Source organism: Chiloscyllium plagiosum, unplaced genomic scaffold (assembly GCF_037043375.1).
Source record: "Chiloscyllium plagiosum isolate Xiang-an unplaced genomic scaffold, Cpla_swu_hap1 HiC_scaffold_3, whole genome shotgun sequence".
Lineage (NCBI taxonomy): Eukaryota > Metazoa > Chordata > Chondrichthyes > Orectolobiformes > Hemiscylliidae > Chiloscyllium > Chiloscyllium plagiosum.
In genome coordinates, this window is record NW_028270141.1 from 99888094 (window position 1) to 99913947 (window position 25854).

At 39.3% G+C, this 25854-nt stretch overlaps 1 protein-coding gene across 6 annotated transcripts in view; it reads left to right on the forward strand.

Moving 5' to 3' along the window:
- The window catches only part of map7b (microtubule-associated protein 7b), a 146455-nt gene extending 122458 nt beyond the window's left edge, over positions 1–23997 (forward strand). For all 6 annotated transcript variants that reach the window (XM_043685998.2, XM_043686012.2, XM_043685988.2 and 3 more), the window contains 8 exons: positions 3252–3411; positions 5033–5216; positions 10529–10630; positions 13790–13840; positions 13923–13992; positions 16279–16411; positions 21069–21304; positions 22090–23997. In XM_043685998.2, coding sequence (XP_043541933.1) covers positions 3252–3411; positions 5033–5216; positions 10529–10630; positions 13790–13840; positions 13923–13992; positions 16279–16411; positions 21069–21304; positions 22090–22100 — 947 coding nt within the window. In that variant the 3' untranslated portion in view covers positions 22101–23997. The remainder of the gene's footprint in view (positions 1–3251; positions 3412–5032; positions 5217–10528; positions 10631–13789; positions 13841–13922; positions 13993–16278; positions 16412–21068; positions 21305–22089) is intronic.
- The last annotated feature ends 1857 nt before the right edge of the window (positions 23998–25854 follow it).

Genomic DNA, 25854 nt, shown 5'->3' on the forward strand with positions numbered 1-25854 from the left:
TGTGAAGTGTTTCTCACCTGCCACATTCTGCAGGAGGAACATGTAACTGCCCTAACATCCATATCCTGCTACGCTGAAAGCCTACACAGGACTAAACAAAGGAAGAGCAAAAAAAAAAGAAAACTGAGACCGAGTTTAGTAAGGTTAGAGGACATGGGTGGGAGGGAGGCCCTACAGTATGGGGTCTCCGGTATAGATCTCACTCACTCAAAAACTTCCCAGAAGTCCTTTGCTCCTCCCTCGCACCTCTCAGCAAATATCTCAGGATATCAATATCCCAAGGCATCCTAACAATGTGATAAACCCAATTGTTCTTTGTTAAAGCAAGGTAAGTTACATAATATTGGAATAATACTAACATCACAAACTTATCTGTATAGTACTTGCAATTGCAGGTGACCCAGTTTACACAGACTCACCTATGCATAAAATTGAAATAGCTCATTAGCCTGATCCACGCCAACCTTCAGTTGTTGATCAGACGATTACTATTCCTGAGGAAGCTAGCTATTGCTCTGAGGAAATTTCTTCTACTCCCATGCGTGCAGCCTGCATGAACAATCCTTCAGCGATTGATCAGCTGATTATGGGAAAACATCACAAGTGTGTCACGTTTTCTATGATCAGTTAACCTTTCATCAATGAGGACATGTCTGTTTTCCTGGAAGGAGCTTATTATAAAGTTTTAAATAACCATGATGCCATGTCAGCCTGCTCATGGCTGCTGATAGAAAGCTATTTCCTTGCAAGCTTTTGTCATCCACTTACTGTATGATATTTACACAGTGCAATCTTGTGGTCACCATCCTTTATTTTGTTGACAAATAGCCAATTACTGCATGTGGTGCCCTGTGTCTGGTTTTAAGTACACTGTGTCACCAGCTCAATACATCTGAGTTGTGCCACCTAATTCGAATACGCACCCCCCCAACCCTTGCCCCCTTTTTCAGGAAACACTTTTAAGGCACCATCCAACTAATGGACCTTGCAATTAGGCAGGCTTCATAAGTGCTTTCTCATTTTGGTTCATACCAATAAATTTACCTGCACAATGAGCTTTCACACAAAAGGTGAGCAAAAAAAATTTAGAGTGCATGGGATTAGAATTAGATACTCCGCAAAAAGAAGAAGAGGAGGAATAAACTGGTTGTTCTAGGGATCGCAGGCTGTTACTAATGGTGTACTGTGGGATTCTGTGTTAGGTCCACATTCATAGCAGTTCACAATCTGTATACAGATAATTCTGGGATAACGGAATAGGAGAAAGTGTGGACTGCAGATGCCGGAGATCAGAGTCGAGAGAGTGGTGCAGGAAAAGCACAGCAGGCCAGGCAGCATCCGGGGGGAAGGAGAATCGACGTTTCGGGCATAAGCCTGTTCTCCTGCCCCTCAGATGCTGCCAGGCCTACTGTGTAGTTCCTGCACCACACTCGAGTTCTGGGATAATGCGTGTTTTTGCAGTGCAATTTGGCTATAACGTTGTTGAAGAATTGAGGAATGGTATTTTCTAGACCATTTATCTCTGTTCACAATAATGCAATTCCAGCAGGGATCATTTTGCTCCCTTTGTTCTGCTCATGCGCTAATGTCCAAGCAGAAATCTCCGCGCTGTTCTGCGCATGCACTGGTGTCTGCGCTGGTAACCTTGCTGTGCTGTACATGCATGATGCTAGCGCTGTTCTTTGTGCTGTACTGCACGTGCCAATGTCTGCTGCCAACAGAGCAGTTTTCTATGAGCGATACTATACAGAGAACATCTTTCTTAAATTTTCTAAATGTACTGTTAAATTTACTTTTGGTAATAAATATGATTTCAACCTTCATTCAGGATGTGCAATTATTCATTTAGGACCTCTCCTAATTCCTCCAACTCAGGCGCAAGTTCCCTCCCTATACCTGATTGGCCCTGCCCTTACTCTGGCCATTCTCTTGTTCCTCACAAGTGTAGAACTCAAAGTTTTCTTAATCCTACCTGCTAAAACTTTTTCATGCCCCCTTCGAACACTCAAGTCCATTCTTCAGTTCCTTCCAGGCTACCTTGTAATCCTCTAAAGCCCTTTCTGATCCTTGCCATCTCAACCAGCAATAAACTTCCTCCTTTCTCTTGACTTGATGTTCCATATCCCTTGTCACCCAACGTTCCTTCAACCTACCATCCCTTCCTTGCCTCTGGGACAAACCTGTCCAGCACTGTCAGCAGGTGCTTCGTGAACAATCTCCACATTACTGTTGTGCATTTTTCTGAGAGCATCTGTTCCCAATTTAGGTGCCCCAGTTCTTGCCTAACAGCATTGTAATTCTCTGACCGCCTTCCCCATTAAAAACTTTACAATACGGTCTGCTCCTATCCTCCTTGAGTATATTAAAGGTCGTTGAAGTTGTGATCACCGTCACCGAAATGGTTTCCCAATGAGCGATTTAACACCTGGCTTGGTTCATTGCCAAGCACCAAATCCAATATTGCCTCCTTTCTGTTTTGATTATCTACATATTACATCAGGAGCCCTTCCTGGGTACAGCTGACAATAACTGCTCCATCAAAACTATTTGACCTAAGTAGGTTCCAGTCAATATTAGGGAAGTTAAAGTCATCCATGACAACAGCCCTGTAACTTCTGCACCTTTCCAAAATCTGCCTCCCAATCTGCTCCTTCCTGTCTCTGTTGCTTTGTGTGGCCTGTAGAAAACTCCCAATAAAGTGATTCATTGCTCCTTTCCTTGTTTCTGATATCCATCCATACATACTCTGCAGACAAACCCTCCTTAACTATCTCCCTTTCTGCAGCTGTGATACTATCCTTGATTAGCAAACCTCTTTTACCCCCCCCCCCGTTCCTTTTGAAACATTTAAACCCTGGAACATCCACCAACCATTCCTACCCCTGTAATATCCAAGTCTCTAATGGCCACAATATCATAGTTCCAAGTACTGATCTGTGCCATGAGTTCATCACCCTTATTCCTGATACTTTTTGCATTAAAATAGGCATACTTCAGTCCATCACACTGACCATGCCTTTGCCCTATCAAGTGCCTACCCTCTCTAACAAACTCTCTGCATGCTGTATCTGGCTGTTCTCGACCTACTCCATCATTTGACCTATAGCTCAGGTTCCCATCCCCCTGCCAATCTAGTTTAAACCCTCCCTTTTAGTGTTCTCTTTTAAGAATCATGGGGTACATGAAACTATTCACTGTTTACATTTAAATAGCACACCTAAATTCCAATACTTATTTTTCTATATACATAGAAACTGTTCAAGTCATACTGTCGTCTACTCCTGGTAAAACCACAGCAGGTACTACTGATCCAGCAGAAGCTACGAGACTTCTGGCTGAGAAACGGCGAATAGCACGGGAACAGAGGGATCGGGAAGAAGAGGAGAAAAGAGAACAAGAGGAGAAAGAAAGGTACCTATGTTTGGGAGGGTGGGGGGTTGGAGATAATGAGAGGTAAAGTTGCATTCTGCCCATCACGCTGCGTTTACTCCTGTGCAGTTATTGAATTGAGAAAACAATTAGTACGACCAGGACACGACAAGTTCTAAGGTTGAATTGTCAAAATTACCATTTAATGACTTGGTTATCATAATGATAGCTGTGACAGACTGTTCGGTGAATCTTCAATTAACATTTTTCTTGAAATATTTGTGTCAAAATAGGTTCCATTGTGACTGATGCAAAAACAATTTGACAGAAAGCCCATGCTGCAAATCTTGATGTAACATAGTGACTTAATGAGTCCCTGAAACATATCCTAGTGAAGACTTTTTACTTCTGATTTCATGGAAGCAGAATGGTTGTACTACAAAAAGAGGCAATTCAACCCATTGTACATGTTGGTTCTTTGCAGGAGCAATTAATCTGCTGACGCTAAACAAAAACTAAAGAACTTTGGATATGTAAATCTAAAACAAAAGCAGAAATTGCTGGAAAAGCTCAGCAGGTCTGGCAACACTGAAAGTAGTTCAGGTTTCTGGTTTATTGAGCCCTTAGAACTGCTTGTGGTACGGACAATGTCATGTGTGCTGGAGAGGGGATGGGGGGGAATGTCTGAACAATAGGTGGAGATGGAGCTCAATGAGAGAGGGGGGGGAAAAACAAAACCTAGTTGGGCAGACAAAGGAATGTGTCAAGGTCAGCCCAGGAGGATCATAGAATCCCTACAGTGTGGAAGCAGGCAATTTAGCCCATCGAGTCCACACCAGCCCTCTGAAGGGCATCCCACCCAGACCCACCCCATCCCTGTTATTGTGCATTTCCCATGGCTAGTCCACCTTAACTACGCATCTCTGGGCTCTATCAGCAATTTAGCTTGGGTGGGGGGGGGGGGGGGGGGAGGATGGTGGTGGAAGGTGGTAGAGTGAGGAAGGCAAAGTGGAGCTGATGATTATCCAATGACTTCATTGAAAGGTGGAGCAGACTCAATGGGCTGAATGGCCTACTTCAGCTCCAATGTCTTATGGTATGAAATGCTTGGCCAAGGAGGAAAGTTAGATATTGGAAAGGTTTCCTTTGCAGTCATGGCTGCAATTACTTCAATAATATCTAATATAAATGATTATACATTGGGCAGGTTTCCAAGAGGATAATGAAATTTAAAGTTATCGTTTACCTGGAAGTAGAAAGATTTTGGGGATGCAGGTAGTTTTCTGGAACTTTTGTTTGATTAGCGGGAGTTTGAGGAACTTCTCGGACCATTTTTCTAAATTTATCTTGGTAGTTTTACCACACCTACTAAGTGAATCCTTGAGTGAATGGATCACTGTTATGCATAGCTGTATGACATCTGGATGTGGATGACATAATCAGTCGGATGGCCTTTATGTATGTATCATGGGTGTCCAGCATTTTTGTTTCCCTTTCCAGCACTCATTTATTTTTAAAAAAAATTAAAAGTACATCACATGATTTAGAGTTTTTAAGATGAGTGCAGACTTGAACCTCTGATCTAAAGGGAATGCCTCCAAAGTGGAACACTTCTGTTTTGTACATGTCTAAACAAATGTTTATGGATTGCTGTTAAATTTAGGCAAATGAAAGAAGAAATCTTCAGACGAAAATCTGAAGAGAAAGCTCGTCGAGAAGAAGCAGCTCGGAGACTTGAGGAAGAGAGAAAACTTCGAGAAGCACAGCAAAAACTTGAAGAGGAGCAACAATTTCTGGAGGAAAAGGCTCAAAAAGAAAGACTTGAAATAGAGCGTTTGCAAAAGCAAGTAAGTGTTTAGTTTAGTTTATTACTACTTTATGAACTAGTTTTTTTTCCCTACCATTTACAAAGACAAGGGTATCAGATGTAGGAGAACATTATTACCTGAAACTTCCAAGTCTCTCACCATCCTAACTTGGGACTATATCACTGTCATTGAATCAAAATCCTGGAACTCCATAACACATCGGGTATCCTTACTCCATCCATTTACCTGCAATGGTTTGTGCAGGCAGCTCCTCTTGATAACAATTATAGAGATGGGCAGTAAATGCTGGACTAGCCAGTGACACTTAAATTCCATTAACAAATTTAAAAGAAACATTTAACATCTGAAGAGAAGTTAATGTATTAAATATTCAAATTTTGACAAACATTTAAGTCTTGGTAGTTGTCATGGAGCCACGGCTTATGCAAGACATGAACTTGCACTAAAATTAAAGATCATCTTTTTAAACAGTACAGTATATTATTTTCTGCATTAGAGAAGCAGAAAAGCAATTTATAATTATTTCTAGGAATGAGGAACTTCAATAGAGGATAAATTGAAAAAGTTTTGACTGTTCTTCTCTTTAAAGGACAACAATGAGAGGAGATTTGATAAAGGTTTTTAAAATCATGAATGGGCTGGATAGATAGACAGAGGCTGTTCCCCCTCGTAATTGAAAATTAAGACTGAGGGTACATAGATTTAAGTGATGCGCAAAAGAAATGAGGCTGATGAGGGGCAAAAGAATTCGGGCATTAAGTTGTTAGGGTATGTACGCCACTGCCTGGAAATTTTGGTGGAGGCAGTTTCAGTTGAGGCATTTAAGAGCATTGGATGATTACTTGGATAGAAGTGGTGTGCAGGATTATGAGAAAAGGCAGGAAATTGGAGCTGGGTAATAGAACTGGTAGAGGCACGACGTGTCAAATGGCCTCCTGCACTTTTAACAATTCTGATTCTGTGATTGAGGTACTTGAGTGCGCAATACCACAAGGATTCTAGAAGCTGCTGTTCTCCGCAAAGCTGTGCTAATATAAAGATGTGGTGATAATATCAAACCCCCCTCACAATGTGACGAATTGATTGAACAAAGAATACCACTGTAAACCCATTCTCTCCACACACACCCACACCCCACATCAAGCTACACTTCAGGGTAAAGATTTTGTAAAATAAACAAAGGACATCTATATTGATGTCTAATCTAGCAGTGCTCCAATCGGACACTAGCCTCTTCTTGAATGAATCAGTGGTTTGCTTTGTTTCACTGTTGGCTCGGTGTTTCATTATGTCACCCGTCAGATTTGAAGTTTCATTATTAACTTGTTCACCATGTTGTTTACTTTGATCCACAGTACTGTTATTGAAAATCTAAAATACATTCTGGTAGTTGCCAGGGCATTGATCTGTACCAACGTTCATGACTAAACTATTCATTGATGTTTGAGATTTTTATGGACCTGATTTGCCCTGTACTAGAGTAATCCAGTCAGATGGTAGCACATAGAACATAGAACAGTACAGCACAGAACAGGCCCTTCGGCCCACGATGTTGTGCCGAACATTTGTCCTCGCCTAAGCACCCATCCATGTACCTATCCAATTACCACTTAAAGTTCGCCAATGTTTCTGACTCTACCACTCCCACAGGCAGCGCATTCCATGCCCCCACCACTCTCTGGGTAAAGAACCTACCCCTGACATCTCCCCTATACCTTCCACCCTTCACCTTAAATTTATGTCCCCTTGTAACACTCTGTACCCGGGGAAAAGGTTTCTGATTGTCTACTCTATCTATTCCCCTGATCATCTTATACACCTCTATCAAGTCACCCCTCATCCTTCTTCGTTCCAATGAGAAAAGGCCTAGCACGCTCAACCTATCCTTGTACGACCTATTCTCCATTCCAGGCAACATCCTGGTAAATCTTCTCTGCACCCTCTCCAAAGCTTCCATATCTTTCCTAAAGTGAGGCGACCAGAACTGCACACAGTACTCCAAATGTGGCCTAACCAAAGTCCTGTACAGCTGTAACATCACTTCACGACTCTTGAATTCAATCCCTCTGCTAATGAACGCTAATACACCATAGGCCTTCTTACAAGCTCTATCCATCTGAGTGGCAACTTTCAAAGATCTATGAACATAGACCCCAAGATCCCTCTGCTCCTCCACCTTACTAAGAACCCTACCGTTAACCCTGTATTCCACATTCTTATTTGTCTTTCCAAAATGGACGACCTCACACTTGGCAGGATTGAACTCCATCTGCCACTCCTCAGCCCAGCTCTGTATCATATCTAAGTCCCTTTGCAGCCGACAACAGCCCTCCTCACTATCCACAACTCCTCCAATCTTCGTATCATCTGCAAATTTACTGACCCACCCTTCAACTCCCTCTTCCAAGTCATTAATAAAAATTACAAACAGCAGAGGACCCAGAACTGATCCCTGCGGAACTCCACTTGTAACTGGGCTCCAGGCTGAAAATTTACCATCTACCACCACTCTCTGACTTCGACCGGTTAGCCAGTTTTCTATTCAACTGGCCAAATTTCCCTCTACCCCATGCCTCCTGACTTTCCGCATAGTAGGTGCATAGAGTTGTCTTATGGCATTGCCTGTTTCCCTTACAGACATAATTGAGAATCTGAGGCAGGCTAGGTATCTGTGGCTAGTATGATGCAGCTATGCTTTGAGTGAGAAAATTTTAGAAATTTTTTTCTTCTGTTGCTCGGAGCAACCCTGTAGAGAAAATGTTTCAAGGCCGCCATTACCTTGATGGCTTCTAGTAGCCATTCCCATTATTCAATGGCATGCAGGTAATTGCTGTAGAGCTGTCATGAAAATTGTGGACAACTATTTCCTAGAGCATATTTCATACATATTTGGTATAGTTTGATACTATAATCACGAGTTGGCAAACCACTGCAAAAGACCGCTAGTCAACTGAGATTTAGTCATGCAATATTGCTTATATTTCTACAAAAGTAGGCCATTCAGCCTTGAGTCAATTAGATTGGAAAGAGTTAACTAGGGATTTCTGTGTTCGCAGTAAAACTATGAGCTTAGAATTCTCCAAAAACCCTTATACATCCTAAGACGGAGGTCAGCAGAATATACAGGAAGGCCTTGAAAACCAATAGGGTTGAAGCAAACAATACTAGGATAGTCAGAATAGGCAAGATAGGGCCTACATGAAGATACATACCTAGGACTTTGTCTGTTGGTTTGTTGTATGGTTAATTATTAAGAAGGTTGGAATTTGAATTACAGAATGTGCAGTCATAACTAAGGGTGTGTAAAAGTGATGAATTTCTTGTATTCAGCAGAATTTTATTCCAGCTACTTTAGGGTTGGCAATCCCTGCATATGTTTCAGTAAACAGTTGTATACCAGTGTAAGAGTTAGACTGTATAAGTTAAATAAGGATACCTATGTTCATAGTAAAACCAAGGGAGGATTTTCCACATGAACCTGGTTATATTGTGTCAGTCTCACATGTAATGTACTTATCGACCCAGCCTCCACAGTTTACAGTTTTTAAAAAAAAAAATTCCTGAGAAACACTCCTCTGTGAAGAAATTCCTTGTCATCTGTCTTAATTGAGTGACCCCTTCCTCCACGATAATGCCCTCTGGTTCTGTACTCTTCTGCAAGGGGGAACAACCTGTCAAGCCCCCTAAACCCATTTATATGTTTCAATAAAGTTCCTCTCCTTGTGCTAAATTCCATAAATTCAGATACAACATTGAGGGATTTTGTTATGAGGAGAGTTTCACAATGTTCAGATCAACCTAGTGAACCTTCTCTGTACTGCCTTCCATTCCCAAAGTACTTTTATATATCTAGGTATGGTCTAACTAGTGACTTGTATAGTTTTATCAAAATATCCTTACTTTTATACTCCATTCCTTTTGAAGTAAAGGACCACCTTCCAATTTGCCTTCTATATTACTGACTGAAGTTGTATGCCAGCTTTCTGTAATTCACGCATGAGGAAACCTCTCCCAACCCCATTCCTCAGTGTTGTAGCTTTCTGCTGGCTTTCTTCATTTAAATAATATTCACACCATCCCTTCTGCCAAATTGCATAAACTCATGTTTTCCCCGCATTATATTCGCTAAACCATCTATATCACTATACAAAGTTAAAAATCACACAACACCAGGTTATAGTCCAACAGGTTTAATTGGAAGCACATTAGCTTTCGGAGCGACGCTCCTTCATCAGGTGAAGGAGCGTTGCTCCGAAAGCTAGTGTGCTTCCAATTAAACCTGTTGAACTATAACCTGGTGTTGTGATTTTTAACTTTGTACACCCCAGTCCAACACCGGCATTTCCAAATTATATCACTGTAGACCGTCATCCTCACCACTTTCCTCTGCACATTGTCATCTGCACATTGGCTACAATATGTTCACTTCTCTCATCCAAGTCATAGCATACATTATAAATAATTATTTTTCCAGCACTGATCCCCGTGGCATACCACTAGTTATAATTTCCACCCTTGAAATATTCCCCCTTAGCCCAACTTTGACTTCTGAGTTATAAATCCTCTGTCCATCCAGACATACTACTCTCAACATCTTGTGCTCTAGACTTATTAGATAGTCTTATGCTACCTTATCAAATAAGTTTTTATTGGTAATCCAAGTACTGTATAATACATTTACTGGTTTCCCCCTTCTCCTACTAGTTACATGAAAGATTCTGATAAATTTTCAATAAAGCTTGGGGCCTCAGTCTTGAAATTTGAGTTAACCACATTTCTGTGGATGTGGAGTCAGGCACATGCAGGCCAAAACAGGTAGTGACAGCAGATTTCATCTCCTGAAGGACATTGGTTTGATCTGATACTTTCGTGACCATTGGTAATGGGATTTAAATAGCTGATGTTTAAATGATCAGCTGTCTCCATTAACCAGGAAGCCTGTGCTGTCCCCAAACTCACCCCTGTGAAAATCACAAAAGACGAGTTTAGAGACAGCACTTCCAATCTTCATGGTTTCATCTGGAGCAAAAATCAGGGCTTTAATTTGGTGTTAAACTGGAAATCAAATGGACATAATAAAGTTCACGTGCCTAGTTTCCATGTCTGTTTGGATCGTTGAAAGAGCACTTATTGTTACTGGTTGACTTAGACTGTTTTGTACAATTGTGTTTAATTAGCTCATTTAATCATTCCTAACATTGTTGTCTTTTTGTTTTACATCTTGTGCGTTACTTTTGTTGGTTCTTGTGGACAAGCTGAGAGTTTACAGCACTGAGTTTGCTGATTGTGGTTGTTCAAGTGATAAATCTGGTTCATTACAATGTTTTCAGAAAGAAGATGATGCTCGTGCCAGAGAAGAAGCTGAGAGGTTGCGAATAGAACGTGAAAAACACTTTCAAAAAGAAGAACAAGAACGAATGGAAAGGAAAAAGGTAATGTGCCCGTTTTAGGGAATGTCTTTTTTGCTCACTTCTATGTTGCCTTGAATGTTCTGTCACGATGATGGGTTTTAGTGCATTTGCTGGTCACCCCTTGACTTAAAGAAATGGCCAGTTTTCTTTAACCTAAAGAGGAATACCAACAAGAATTTGAATGGTCGTACCTAATATCCGTTCACATGGTTTACAACAAGAGTTACTCAAGTAGCCCTAATTTAATAGTGTTTTTTGTTTTTGTTTTCCCCTCCTGTCACTTGCATTGGTGAAGAAAATTTATTCTCTCCCTGGCTGGAATAACCTAACTTGGGTAAACTATGGATCCCATTTAGAATGATATGGCTTTGTTCTGTGTACAAGACTGTGTGCGTAACAAGAAATGTCATCAATTTTGTATGGACTAGTTCATGGATTCCCAAACCATGATTGCTAGGCCAATTCTTTTGTTTTAGCCCTCGATCACAAGGAGGGGAGAGAATGAGCACAGGCAATATAGGTTCCTCCCATGAGCAAGACCTGCTTTTGTCTTGTCTCTGCCTGTACTTACTTGGGAGGAGAGAGTACCTTCAAATTACCCCACGTGTGACAACATCACATGAACCTGATTGGAAGATCAGCATGCTGGGAAGACTGGTCATGCTGCACTTGGAGAGTTGGTGGAGGGCTTACACTATGAAGGTACCCTTGTGTAGCAAGTTCCAGAGCTAATTGTTCTACGCATATATGTATGATATATGTTTATCTTTAATGTATGAGCTTTAATGATCAAATATTAGCTGTTACTATCCTGCTGTGTTGTTTCAGTTAGCATCTGGTGTCATCTCCATTTTAGTGTTTCAAAATTTGGCACTCTGGGGGGGGGAATGTTTGTGAAGTGGTAGATGAGTAATGATTGACAATATGATAAAATATTGCACAGATGCCTCACTTTTTCCCCCTCTATTGAATGGTGTGTATAATTGGATAATTGCAGGAATATATAGAAAGTTTTGTTGAGTAGCTGACTGTGAGATGTGGTTCAGTTTCCAGAAATGTCAAATACTGTATTTTCAAGGTCAGGTACAGTAAAAAGGATTGCAGACTTTTGAACATTCTTAGCTTTCTAGATGTGTAGATGGAGCCATTGTGTATATTTCAATATATTTTTAGTAATAATTGTACATAATGGTGTGCAGGGGAGGAGTGTTTTGTTACATCCAGTTTCCTTGAAATGACAGCAGTTGTACTAAGTGCAGCATATTCAGTGTGCTCAGGCAGATTTCTCTATTTCTGGGAGATATCCAGAGCGTAGGGGTGAAGGCCCTGCATAATATTGGTTAGCTTTTTAATCCCAATCAAGGTGGAGTATCAATTAGGTAAGGCCATAAAAAAGAATTCTAGATTTTATACATTTGGGCATTTAATTTATTCAAACATTGGCTAAAATAGTGCTTTTCTGGCCATTCTTTAAAAGGTGATAGAGCTGTTGAAGCAATATTGATGTATTAAATTCTGTTTGAAATTAGATGTTTTTAAGACAACATGTTGAATAATGGAGAGTATTTTTGCGAGGAAAGGCAAGGTTTAAAACAATGATTTCAAAAAGCTTGAATTTTCTGAGAAACTAAAAGGATTACTTCCACTGGTGGTTGAATCAGTAATGGATATTGGATAACCATTTATCAGGACTGACACCAAGAAACCAAACTTGGAAAGAAAGCACCTGCATGATAACCTGTGCGCAATGATCAGGACAGCTATCATGTAAATTCGTGAAAGGGGGTATGCCCATCATGTTTGCCCCTGAACAATGTCCACTCTACCTCAGATTAACTTGAAAAAGAGTAGATGTCTCAAACATTTTAAAGGTGAAGCTGGATCTCACATGTCTACTTCACAGATAACACAAGAACCTATATTTTCTCCACTAACAGAATGTTGCTGATGTTATCCCTGCACTGTCTTCTAATATTAGAAGTCATTCCTGCAAACTGATCTTGGAGGGCCATGCAGAAAAAACAAAGTTAGCGCAAGTGTGTCTATTACCCAAATGGGCAATATAACATGAGCTGTGCCAGTGAGATGCCAACTATATAGGTCATAGATTCCCACTGCTGGCAAATTGTATTATGTAACAAATTTTTGATTTTATTCCAGTGGGTATCCTGATACTTTTGTTCAAGCAGCCCATGCTTGCAAGCCTCAGAACACTATGTCCAACTTTAGATGTTATGATATTAGGCAACATTTATTAAATAATCCTGACTGTCAAAAATTACACCAGAAGCTACTTTAAGATTATCATTTGGGGTCTCCATATAATGCAGGTGCATGCTACAATCTATATGCAGGACCCTGTCCCATGTAAGAAAAAGGAGTTTGTCTATACTTTGCATCTTTTTCACTGAGCACAGGATCATGGCAACCACCTATCTTTACTACATTGGCCAGGGTTTTACCATTGGGAATCAGGATCTGCCTGCATTGTCTGAGTTTTTACAACTACCTAAGGATGATAGTCAGCGCTTTCTGTTGCATACCAGTGAGGCTTCAGCCAATCTGCAAGCTCTTCTCATGTTATATAAATTGTGGTTCTCCCCCTCTAATCCCCTTCCCAAGTTTCGTTTCTTTTATCTAAGTTCTTTTATGTGGTTCCATAGCTCAGGGATTAGAGCACTGGCCTTTTAAACAAGGGTTTAACGTGAGTTTAAATCTCAAAGGCCTTGTCATCTTTGCGTCATTCAAGAGGGCATTGGATGATTATTTGGCTAGAAAGAGTGTAAAGGAATATGGAGGAAAGGCAGGAGATTAGCACTGTGTAATAGAACCATTGCGAGCATGATAAGCCAAATGGCTACCCTTCTGTGCTGTGACAATTGTGATTCTTAGAACAAAAGTAGTTGCTTTTTTGTTCCCCGCAATGTTTAAGTTCTGAAGTATCAAGCAACTATTTACATAACTATTTATATAAGGAAAGGGAATTTTTAAAAAGGGTCAATAGATACTTCCAGAAAATATTCAGTGATTGCTGAATAGTGAGGCTTTCTGGGCGGTAATTTTTTGTGGTGTCCGTTGTGCAAAATGTTGATTTTGCTTAGTGCTTATCATGAGCAAAATGTTGGAATTTAATACATTTGGTAATTCACTTTCCATATTGACTGAATTTGTATCTTCTAGAGGCTTGAGCAAATCATGCAAAGAACAAGAAAATCTGACACTTCTGAAAAGGTATCCAGAACTTATGAATTATTCAAAATATCCTGGTATATGTACCATTTTAGCATTAATTCATATGCACTTTCTTTCACAGAAGGATAATCGTGTAAGTCTAACCGAGCAGAGAAATGGAGAAGTACATAAATTAGCATCTCTCGATGAAGGTAACTTTTAAATAATAATACAGAGCTGTGTGGATATTGAACTATGCAATTGAACTTTGGCCCTTCACTTCGAGTTTAGACTGTAGTCTAGAACAGAATGGTTTTTAACTTCTGGATTTGAGCGAACTAAGTGCCACCATGCTTAATCTATTCTGAAGGCTTTAATAGCCTGGCAACCCAAATGAGTAGGAAACTGGCTAAAAATTTCAGGTTAGTAGTTATCAAAAGGTGAATGATACCATAATAACATACTTGCACTATACCCGTGGCACAGATTCAAAAAGCATTTACATACTCGCTGATCATCAAGAAGTAGGACTTAGTGACTTTTAAATTAGTAAATATATCTGAAAGTCCTCAAACCTGTTGCCAATGTCCAGTTATACCTGAAAAGCATCCATGTGTGATGCATAAATATAGATTTAATAGTTGGATGCTGGTATCTATCCAAGTGGACTTGCATTTGTAACTTTTGCCACCAGTATCAGATCTTCAGAAATAGTTCTGTGTATCTCAGGAGTCTGTCTAGCTAGCACTCCTTTTATTTTAGATCAGGACCCATGAAACCCAAATTGTACAATTTGGACCCAAAATCTAATTTCTGTGAATTGTTTTCTCCCCACTGAGTGATTAAAGCTTTGATCTCCAATTCCTTTAGTACTTGATCTTTGTTTTCTGTCTCATCTAGTATTTCTTTTTTGAAAGGACCCTTCCTGGCTCCATTGAAACTTTAATTTCTCAGGGTGGGTTCCTCAAAGTCATTAAATTCATAGAATCCCTACAGTGTGGAAAAGAAGCCATTTTACCCAAGTCGGCGCTATCCCTCTGAATAGCATCCCAACCAGACTCAGCCCCACCAACCTGACCCTTGTCACTGTGATAGGAAACTGGTAGAAACCCGCGCAGACGTGGAGAGAATCTGCAAGTTCATAAGGACTGAATTTGAATGCATCTGTAGTGCTGTGAGGCACTGTGTTGTCTCTAAGGGAGAATTCAGCACACCAGCTAGTGTTTGATTGTCAGCTGTGGTAGTGGGATTTGAACCCAAGGATTGGTTCGTGTTTGTATTACTAGCCCACTGACATTATCAGCACTCCACTGTCACTCTGTTGCAGAAACTCTTTGCATATGTGGTTACCATAGATCACATAGGAGTCCACCAGTCTCCATATGCTGGCAATACAATAAACCCTGCCCTGCTATTTTTATTGTTTCATTTGAGTAATTAGGTGTCAATTAAAAAATTACTCAAAATTATCAGTTGCTTTTTTAATGTAGTTTAAGTAGTTAACATGAATTTATATAATATTTCTTCCTTCTGCACCATCAAAATGCTGTCCCAGTTTAGAAAAGCCGGGAGGAAAATATTAAAATACACTCTAACCTACTCAATCAACGCTTCTGTCCCTTTCTTGAACCACTGTTTATTTTTTGTGACAGACTAAAACAGCATGTCTATCTGTCTCTCCCTGCCTCCTTCCCTGACCAGATGTAAGCACTCAACCATGCTGCATTCAAATAAGCCAGTACTTCTGGGTAACCAGAAATTTTAGTGAGTTGAGTTAGCAACCAGTTCTAACTAGCCATAGAATCAACTACTTACATCTGTGTTTGAGAGATTCTTAAAATTCCCCACTTACCTTGTTATGCATTTGGCTTTGCTGTGCTCCAACAAACTAACTTTGGACTTCACAGAAATGTGTTTAATTGAACTGAATTGTCATTCATTTAAATTTCAGCAGATAAGTCCATCCTACTCAAAACTCTACATTGAGGAGAGACCTTTTTGGCAGGAATCAATTTTGTGAACCTTCACTGATCTCCCCTCCAAACGGAAGATGCAGACTATATTTTTCCGTTAGTGAGAGAAATCAAAATTAAGGACCATGAATATAAGAACTACCGTTAAATCCAATTGAAAAGTTATGGGAAACTTCTTTCCCTCAAAGAGTCATTAGAATATAGAGCTTACAATTGCAAGGAGTAGCTTGGACAAACAAACGTCACTGCATTATGAGTAAGCCAGACGGAGAAAGTAATATGTTCGGTATTAGATAAAGTAGGGAGAAGGCTATTCTGCAACATAAACTCTGGCACTGTCTATTTAGGCCAAACATTCTCTTGGCATTCTGTGAATTCTACACTACATAGTATAGTAGAGTTAGTTACTGTAACTATAGTATGGTTGGAGCCAATAAATATTATGTGATGGATTTAATGACGTAATGTTAAACTTTATCAAGTGTTTTCAAAAAATAGATGCAGAAATAAGTATTTATATTTCAGCATCCAGCCAGAATCCTAACTTAACAGAAGCAATGCCAAAAGTCCCAGAAGAAATGGTGGATCAAGAGACAGTAATTAAAAATGTGGACAATAAGGTGGAATTTGTAGACCATTCTCAAATAGATAAAACATGGTAAGAGTGGTGTTAATTTAGTTAACAATTCTTTTGATACTTGAGTGCTAATCTAGATTAGTTGAAAATAAATTAAGAAATATTAGCAAGTGCAATGCAAATGCTATTGAATACAAGGTAAGCTTACTAAAGTAATTTGATCAATTTTAGTCTTGCATCCTGTAATAGTCATAGAATTTCAAGACAAGGGGGAGAAATGCCTCTTGTTGTTTTACCTCCTGCCATCCTCTCAACTGCATGATACAACAACAATTAAGTTATTAATTGATCACAGCTAGCGATTTTTGTTAGTTAGATCTGGTGTAGAATGGTGTAGATCTTTTGGTAGAATTCAAATGACATCTGCATTTCATTTAGACTTCCCCATCCAAAGTTCCACTCCATTTATTGATCTATTTTGAGCTTGTTTCTTTTGTGCCACTATCACATCTTATGTTGGAAATAGAGTCCCATCTGCTATCTTTAAATCTTTATTACATCATTTACGGGGCTGAAATATTCATGTTTATTTGTAATTCAGCTCTCTGATATGAATTATCAGTTTTGCAGCATTTCAAAAGGGCTTATTTTAACAACATGAAAACAGGAATAGGCCATTAGGCCCCTCAAGCCTAGCCTGCCAATTAACAAGATAACAGCTACTCTACCCCAGCCCTCAGTTCTTTTCTTTTATCCATTCATGGGGTTTGGCATCTTTGGCCATATTTGGATAGATTGATTGCCCATCCTTAGTTGTTTAGAGAGTAGTTGAGACTCCACTACATTGCTTTTATGGTAGTTCATTGTAGCCTCTATTTCTGTATATATTTCAAAAATCTACCTCCTTTAAATACTGTCAGTGATCGCACATCTCAATTCTGTAAGATCGACCATTCCAGACATCTCAGTTTTTAGTGTTACAGAATAAGGAGATAATGTTCCTTAATTTGAAATACCTTCACTTGTGGAAGCATAATCTCAACATCTCACCATTAGAAAGTTGTCTGTTTCACCCTCCTTCTAAAGCCCAATGAATAAAAGTCTAAACTGTTTCTGTTCTTGATAAGTCAACCCTTTCATGACAGGAGTCTGCCTAGTGAATCTCTTCTGAACTGTCTCCAGTGCTAGTATATCCTTCCTTAACTATGGAGTGCAAAGCTATACACTACTCTGAGTGGCCTCAACAACAGTTTGCATGGTTGTAACAAAATGACTTCATTTTGGTGTCTCTACTTGTCATCTGTACCTGAAGATTACTGCGAACACTTCAGCCTTAGCTTTTGCACTGATGTGCTGGACTGTTCCATCATTGAAGATGGGGATTTTCTGGCGCCGCCTCCTCAGTGAGTTGTTTAATTTTCTACTACCATTCACTGGATGCGGTAGGATCAGCAAGGTCATGGAACCACTGGAGATGGGAGAGAGACTAAACTAATATTTCATGTCAATATTTCATATTGGAGGGGATTCTGAGAGAGAGGCAATTACTGATTCTGGATAATCAGCATGGTTTCATGAGTGGGAGCTTGCCTTTCAAACTTCATTGATGTGACCAAGAAGATAGATGAGGGCAGAATAGTACATGTTGTTTACATGGACTTTAGTAAAGCCTTTAACAAGGTTCTACATGGTAAGATGATTTAGTAAAGTTAGAATACATGGGATTCAGGGAGACCTTGCCAACTGGATTCAAAATTGATTTGAGAGTATGTTATGGACCAGACCAGACCCCCTCAACATATATTAAGAAGGTAGCCCATACCCTAACCTTTTTCTTACTTTAAAGGTAAATGTCAGGTGCTGCATTTGATTGGTCAAATTACTCAATGTTGAGCAAAACATAGTTTATTCAAACACTATAGTTAAAATGCAACAGAGAGAAGAACTTGAATAATATTGGAAACTTAATTTGTAATAGTTCCTGTATTTATTATTCTGTTGGGTTCCAATGTATTGATATCCGATAAACACACTTTGCAAAAGGCAAATTCAGAAAACACATTTGTCTTGCATGCACAGGAAGAGAATCCCCAGCTTTTGGCTATAATTGAGAGGGGGAAACATAGCTTTAGCTTCTTCAAGGCCCCAGCAACAACTGCTGCTGAAAAGCTAAAAATCCCTGGTTCTATGGATGGTAACTTGGCTGCACTCATTCAGGCTGCTTTTGTTGTTCCAGCTTTTAAAGATAGGTTTGTGAGAAGATTTGTAGCTCGGAAGCTCGTTGTGGTTCTGTTCGCTGGGAGCTGGGAATTAGTGTTGCAGACGTTTCGTCCCCTGTCTAGGTGACATCCTCAGTGCTTGGGAGCCTCTTGTGAAGCGCTTCTGTGATGTTTCCTCCAGCATTTATAGTGATTTGTACCTGCCGCTTCCGGTTGTCAGTTCCAGCTGTCCGCTGCAGTGGCCGGTATATTGGATCCAGGTTGATGTGCTTATTGATTGAATCTGTGGATGAGTGCCATGCCTCTAGGAATTCCCTGGCTGTTCTCTGTTTGGCTTGTCCTATAATAGTAATGTTATCCCAGTCGAATTCATGTTGCTTGTCGTCTGCGTGTGTGGCTACTAAGGATAGCTGGTCATGTCGTTCTGTGGCTAGTTGGTGTTCATGGATGCGGATCGTTAGCTGTCTTCCTGTTTGTCCTATGTAGTGTTTTGTGCAGTCCTTGCATGGGATTGTGTATCTACATTGGTTTTGCTCATGCTGGGTATCGGGTCCTTCGTCCTGGTGAGTTGTTGTCTGAGAGTGGCTGTTGGTTTGTGTGCTGTTATGAGTCCTAGTGCTTGTAGTAGTCTAGCTGTCAGTTCAGAAATGTTTTTGATGTATGGTAGTGTGGCTAGTCCTTTGGGTTGTGGCATGCCCTCATTCCGTTGTCATTCCCTTAGGCATCTGTTGATGAAATTGCGGGGGTATCCGTTTTTGGAGAATACATTGTATAGATGTTCTTCTTCCTCTTTTTGTAGTTCTGGTGTACTGCAGTGTGTTGTGGCCCTTTTGAGCAGTGTCTTGATGCAACTTCTTTTGTGTGTTGGGGTGGTTGCTTTCGTAGTTTAGGACTGTGTGTGTGGCGCTTTCCTGTATACCTTTGGTGAATTTTCCGTTCGGTGTTCTCTGTACCATCACGTCTAGGAATGGGAGTTGGTTGTCCTTTTCTTCCTCTCTAGTGAATCGGATTCCTGTGAGTGTGGCGTTGATGATCCGGTGTGTGTTCTCTATTTCTGTGTTTTTAATGATTACAAAGGTGTCATTCACATATCTGACCCAGAGTTTGGGTTGAATTTGCGGTAAGACTGTTGTTCTAACCTTTGCATTACCGCTTCTGCTATGAGCCCAGAGATGGGTGAGCCCATGGGTGTGCCATTGATTTGTTCATATATTTGGTTGTTGAATGTGAAGTGTGTTGTGAGGCACAGGTCCAGTAGTTTGAGTATGCAGTCTTAGTTGTCTGTTCCCCGTCTTGTTGTCTGTTCTGTATGTCCAGCAGGTTGGCTATTGTTTCTCTGGCTAGAGTTTTGTCGATAGAGGTGAACAGTGCCGTTACATCGAATGAGACCATAGTTTCTTCCTTGTCTATGTGTATATTTCTGATAATGTCCAAGAATTCCTGTGTTGACTGTAGAGTGTCTGGATCCACTGATCAGGTGTTTCAATTTCTGCTGTAGTTCTTTGGCCAGTTTGTGTGATGGTGTCCCTGGTAGTGATACTATGGGTCTGAGTGGGATGTTTGGTTTGTGCACTTTAGGTAGTCCATAGAATCTGAGGGTGGTGTTGCTTTCAGGTTTCATTCTCTGTAGGTCAAACCTGGTTATCTGTCCGTTTTTTTGTAGATTCCTCAGTGTGTTGTTTAAAAAAGATACTCCAAGGCTTCATAAGCTGTTTGTCTTCTCATAGACTGCTCATGTACTTCCGTACTTGAATGCACATGACAATAAAAGGCTAATTCATTTATTTTGTTATAAATGCTGCGTGCATTCAGATAAAAAGCCTTAAGCTTTGACTTTTTACCACTGTTACTTATTCTGGTTTACTTTCTGCACTCTTCTGCATATATTTGGTGATTAGGATACTATAGCAAAAAATTTAATGAAACATTAAATAATTGGAATATTGTAGCCACTCCTGGCAACCTATTTTTTGCCAAAAACAGGGAAACCTCAAATCCGTAACCAATGTCGATTAGCAATTTAAGTTGAGACATTTATGGTAAAATTCTAGTTAAAATCTGAGTAGAACAATGCAATCTGTAACACTACATTTGTAAAAGTCATTTGTTGCTGATCCTTTTTTTAAAAGTTTGAATTATGTTGCAGCATGATGTTTGTGTGGTCTATTCTCCTTATCCATGAGTGGTGTACAATTGATATAAATTGAGCTTCATCTAACATGGCAATGTTTTGCTAACCTCTAACAATCCCCTGCTCAAATTTGGAGTCTTGTGTAAAAAATGGACTGGCAATAGGAAGCCAGCAATGACACTTTTTCATCTTACAGAATAAATAGTTTTGGGAAATAGCTTTTTTTTTTTGGCAGATTAAACTCTAAAATATATTGTTGCTAATAAAGTTATAATCACAGCTTACTTCCGAAAATATTGCTTAATCTTGGTATCCAAACCTATATAATATTTACTTGGCTGACTCTTATTTTGTTGTTGTTGTTTTGTTTTGAAACATTATTCTTTAGTCCTGCTGCCGAGAAAATCATAAGAGAGAATGGAGTTTCTGTGCAAAATGAAAACTTTGAAGATTTTATTGATCTCTCACTTGAGATAAAAGCTACTAGAGTAGCCACAGAAACTAGAAGTGATAATTGTCAGGGTAAAGATGACATTCCTGTGAATCCCATTATTGCATTTGAGGAAAATGGATCTGTGGAGTTATTGACCAAAGTAGAAAGCATTCAAACTCATCAAACAACAGGTATGTAGCTAACTCTGTTGGTGTATATAAGTTTAATATGTTTTTTAATAATAATGTTGTGAATGCAAAGTAGTAAGTTCCAGCACTTGAAGACATAGTAATGAATAGCGAAGCGGGTATCTGTAAATGACTGAAGTATAAAATGCCAATTTCATGGAGGTTTATGAGGCTGAAGGAGTCTGAGATATGAGATGAAAATTTAAAAATCCAGGTTGATGTTGACTTAAGTGGTTGTTCCAGTAAGCACATAGTGATAAATGAACAGGGCATAGTTTTGGGATATTAGAAACAGTTTTCACTCAAAACGCATCTATATTTTCTATCTAGCATTGATTTGAATCCGTGATAGTGTTTTGGTTTGGCATCCGAGAAGTCAAACGTGCAGCTTTAAATTTAGAAATAGTTGGTTAGCAAAACGGTGATAAAGGCCAAATGCTGGATTGTCACTAGAGAAACAAAGAAGTTGAACCTTTTCCTGCATGTTCGGTTTTACAGTGGAAATAGGCAATAGTTTATCTTGTTCTCTCTCTTTCTGGTACTCTAAGCATGTGCTTTTGCAGGGTTGAGAAATAAATTGCTGCAAGAAAACTATTGTGAGACCTAGAAGATGGATTGAATGTACAATTTGTTCAAATTATACTTTCTGGAAGGGTGCTCCAGCACACTGAATTTATACTTTGTCCCCATTTAGCCTTTTGTGCTTATCTGATTTCCACATTTTGAATTTCTATTTCATAAATGTAACTACTTACTCTAATTTTATTTCTGTTCTTTATTTCCCCCAGAGGTGATTTAAGAAGATTGAGCAGGAATAACAAAGTATGGTGTTCAGTAAGCACAATCACAGCAGCTGGATTTCCATTTGTTTCACATCATGAGGGATTGAAGTGCCACCATTTTGCAATCCAGCATCTAATTTTTAAAAAGCTAGAAACTAGCTGCAACTTTGAAAATGGAAATATGAACTTGAGATGTGGTTAGAGAGGAATTCATCATTGCTAACTGAACATCTAGTTAACTCTGATCACTGGTTAATCATGCTTAGTATGCATTGTATATAAACTGCTTTTCCAACATATTCCTTCAGGAAATTGACATTCTTCTACATAATATGACAAATGAGAATGACAAATTTGTGATGGTGAAGGGCAGTACTTCAAAACTCGCAGTACTTTCACTTTTCAGAAACCTATTACTTGAATAAGCCTGGTTGCGCTGAACATAGTTGGTAATGAGGCCGTATAGCTAGATACTTAAACCAATTGTTTAAATATGGCATGGAGAGTTCTGCCAAGTTCTCTGTAATCTCGTAAATGCCATTTTAGATACTTCTCTATTGTCTCCAATTCAGAATTTTATTAACACCAGGCCTAATAGAAAAATATCAAAAATAGTGTGTAATTAATTGAATCTAATGGCAAATCTGTGAATAATTAATAAAGGACCCGTTGCACAACAGTTGCTGTTTACCACAAGGAAACTTTGAGGCACATTAGTTATGCCAGTTAAATGTCTCAAACGGTATTATGATCTGATGAGAAGACACTTGAAATTTACGTGATACAAGTTAAATATGACTAGTTTTCAATTGCCATATCAGATCATGAGATTAACTAAAAGTGATTTATGGAGTCTTAATTTGTGCTTGTTTCAGAGCAAGAAACTGGATTTGTACCTGGAGTTTGACATGGCATTCCTTCTGTGATTTTCAAGCACGAGATATTGAGTCTTTAAATTTAACTCCTTGGTAATTTACTGCACAAATGAAGCTCATAACTCCATTTAATGTTTAGATCTTGCTGCTACAGAGCATGACTGTAAAACCTTGCACTTTCTCCTTGAGTACTAAAATTATTGCAGACAATACTAAATATGATTAGAATTCAGTTTTTTTTCTCTCCTGAGAATTATGATTAAAATACTTTGGGGGAGTCCTTTATTCAGAGGTGATCATTACAGGAAATAAGTATATAAAAAGGTTAATTTAAAACCAGCTGGTGTACATTTTGTGATAAATGAAAGGCTGGATCTAAGCTTTTAAAATCTTCATCCATCCACAAGTATAAAAAAGCCATTTAGCATTTGTTCAGTAATCATTGTATAGCAGCATATTCTGTTCACTTTCATTTTTTCTGTATCGTCTATTCATCCATGTATATAGAAATTATTTAAAAATGGGGAAAAATCTTTACATTTTCTTTAGCTTTGTTTTAATCTGTATAGATGGGTGTACAAAAATTCTTTTGAGTTAATATTTTTAGATTCTAAATTGGTTTTCAGTTGTAATATGATGATCGCCGCACTAATCAAGTGTGATTTTTTTTTTTTGCTGATTTACTTTTACCAGTGGTATGTTCTGAATTGATTTATTTTCTACTGCAGAGTCTATACTTAGTGGTTCAGGTCTTTGTACTACTTTTCTGCCTAATTGCAATACAAAACAATGAACTAAATGAATTTTGTGTTTGTGAATACATTTGGCCAACAAGCTGGCTTCTCGTACGAAAGGCATTTGAGTGAAGACTCAGAAAAACCTGCTTGATTTTGAAAGAAAAATGCACCCTTGTTTTCCACTTTCTCTACATTTCCCAACTTACCCAACTTTTGTAGTTCCAAAAGATGTTCCTCAAAATTTGTTGGAGACAAGTTGATGACTTGCACAAACAAATGCAATAAAATAATAGTTTCTGTAACTACTGTGTTTGCACTTCTATTGGTTTTAGAAAACTAAATTGAAAATGTGCCTCCACACCATTCTGACAGGAATTGGTTTATAGATGTACCTTTTCAGAAAAATAGTGAAAAGAGTAGTTTGTGTATTCGTTAATGGGTTTTTGTTTTTAAAACTTACTTGAAGTGCTCATATATTCACTTCCATTTCAGTATTTAGTAACTTTGTGGGCGGCACGGTGGCACAGTGGTTAGCACTGCTGCCTCACAGCGCCAGAAAGACCCGGGTTCAATTCCCGCCTCAGGCGACTGACTGTGTGGAGTTTATATGTTCTCCCCGTGTCTGCGTGGATTTCCTCCGGGTGCTCCGGTTTCCTCCCACAGTCCAAAGATGTGCAGTTCAGGTGAATTGGCCATGCTAAATTTCCCGTATTGTTAGGTAAGGGGTAAATGTAGGGGTATGGGTGCGTTGCGCTTCGGCGGGTCGGTGTGGACTTGTTGGGCCGAAGGGCCTGTTTCCATAATGTAATGTAATTTAAAAATTTGCTTGTTCTCACTGATCTAATTTTCCTTTATAAAACTCAAAACAGAATTTAATCATGGAACATCCTCCTATTAACAGTGGGACCTACCAACTGAGACTAAGCCCAATAATACACTTTTCTAAACTTAGTATCCATACTAAGGCTTTTTTTCCCTCAGTCATTATTCTGCTACGTAATATAGGACATGAAATTTAAGATCTGAAGGGGTGAATCTTATTTATAATCTTATTTCTAAGATCATCTTTTAGAAAACATCTGTATAATGAGTTGTCTTTTTAAAATATATTTTATCGCTTCGAACTTGCTATAGCTCAAATTATAGACTTGACAATGTTCTCCCAAAAAAAACTGTCTTGAAGACTAGTTCAGCAATGGGCTAATACTACCACTATCCTGGACTACCACAACCCCTCAGGCTAATGATGTATATCCTTGAGAGTTTTCTTGCATTCCAAGCACGCTTCAGTTAAATTATGGAAGCTTCCCTCTGATCACCTAGCCTTTTGTAAGTGATCAGTTGTTTCACCTCAATGTGGTACTTAAGTTGAGGAAAATGCTACAAGAAAACATGCTGTGGATGTAGAATTTTGATATCTCCCAAGTGGAAAGAGATAGGAACAGGAGTAGGCCTGCTCCAACATTCAATGCAATCATGACTAATAATCCAGTTTGTTTCCTTTTCCCCCCCACACTATTTGTACATGGTTTTTTTGTTATTGGTATTTAAAAATTTGTCAATCACTGCCTTAAACAATATCTTAGCCCCTGAAGACTGCATTTCAGTCCAGAGTTGTGCATTCTGAAGTGACTAAACATAGTGCTTGATCTATACTGCCTTCTGCAGGTGGTGTTTGAAGAAGTGGATGGATGGGATGCTTGGGTTGTTGTATGTTTCTGTCATTTATGCTCAGCCTCCACTGTGGCCTGATGGAGCTGTTTGATCTTTGGCACCTTTTGTAGATGCTGCTTCTGCATTTTGGGTGTGCAGAGCAGAGATTCCCATAAGTCAATGGAAGTGTTAATTTTTTTAAACAGTGGCTCATGAATAATGCTGTAGTAATTGTTTGGCCCCTGGAGCCTGCTCTCCTATTCAATAAGATTGTGGCTGATCTGATTGTAACTTACAGGAAATGGCAGGAAAGTAATCAGATCAGCCATGAGAAGGGAGGGAAGACTCCGTGGGGGGAGACGGGAAGACAGAATGGACCACTTCTCCTTCATCTTATGGTGATGAATCCACATTCTTGCCATACCATGATCACCCACCTTGCTTAACCATTCCCTCCCTGTCTCTGTTCATCTCAAATACCCACCCAGTCTTTTCAGGAAGTGTTC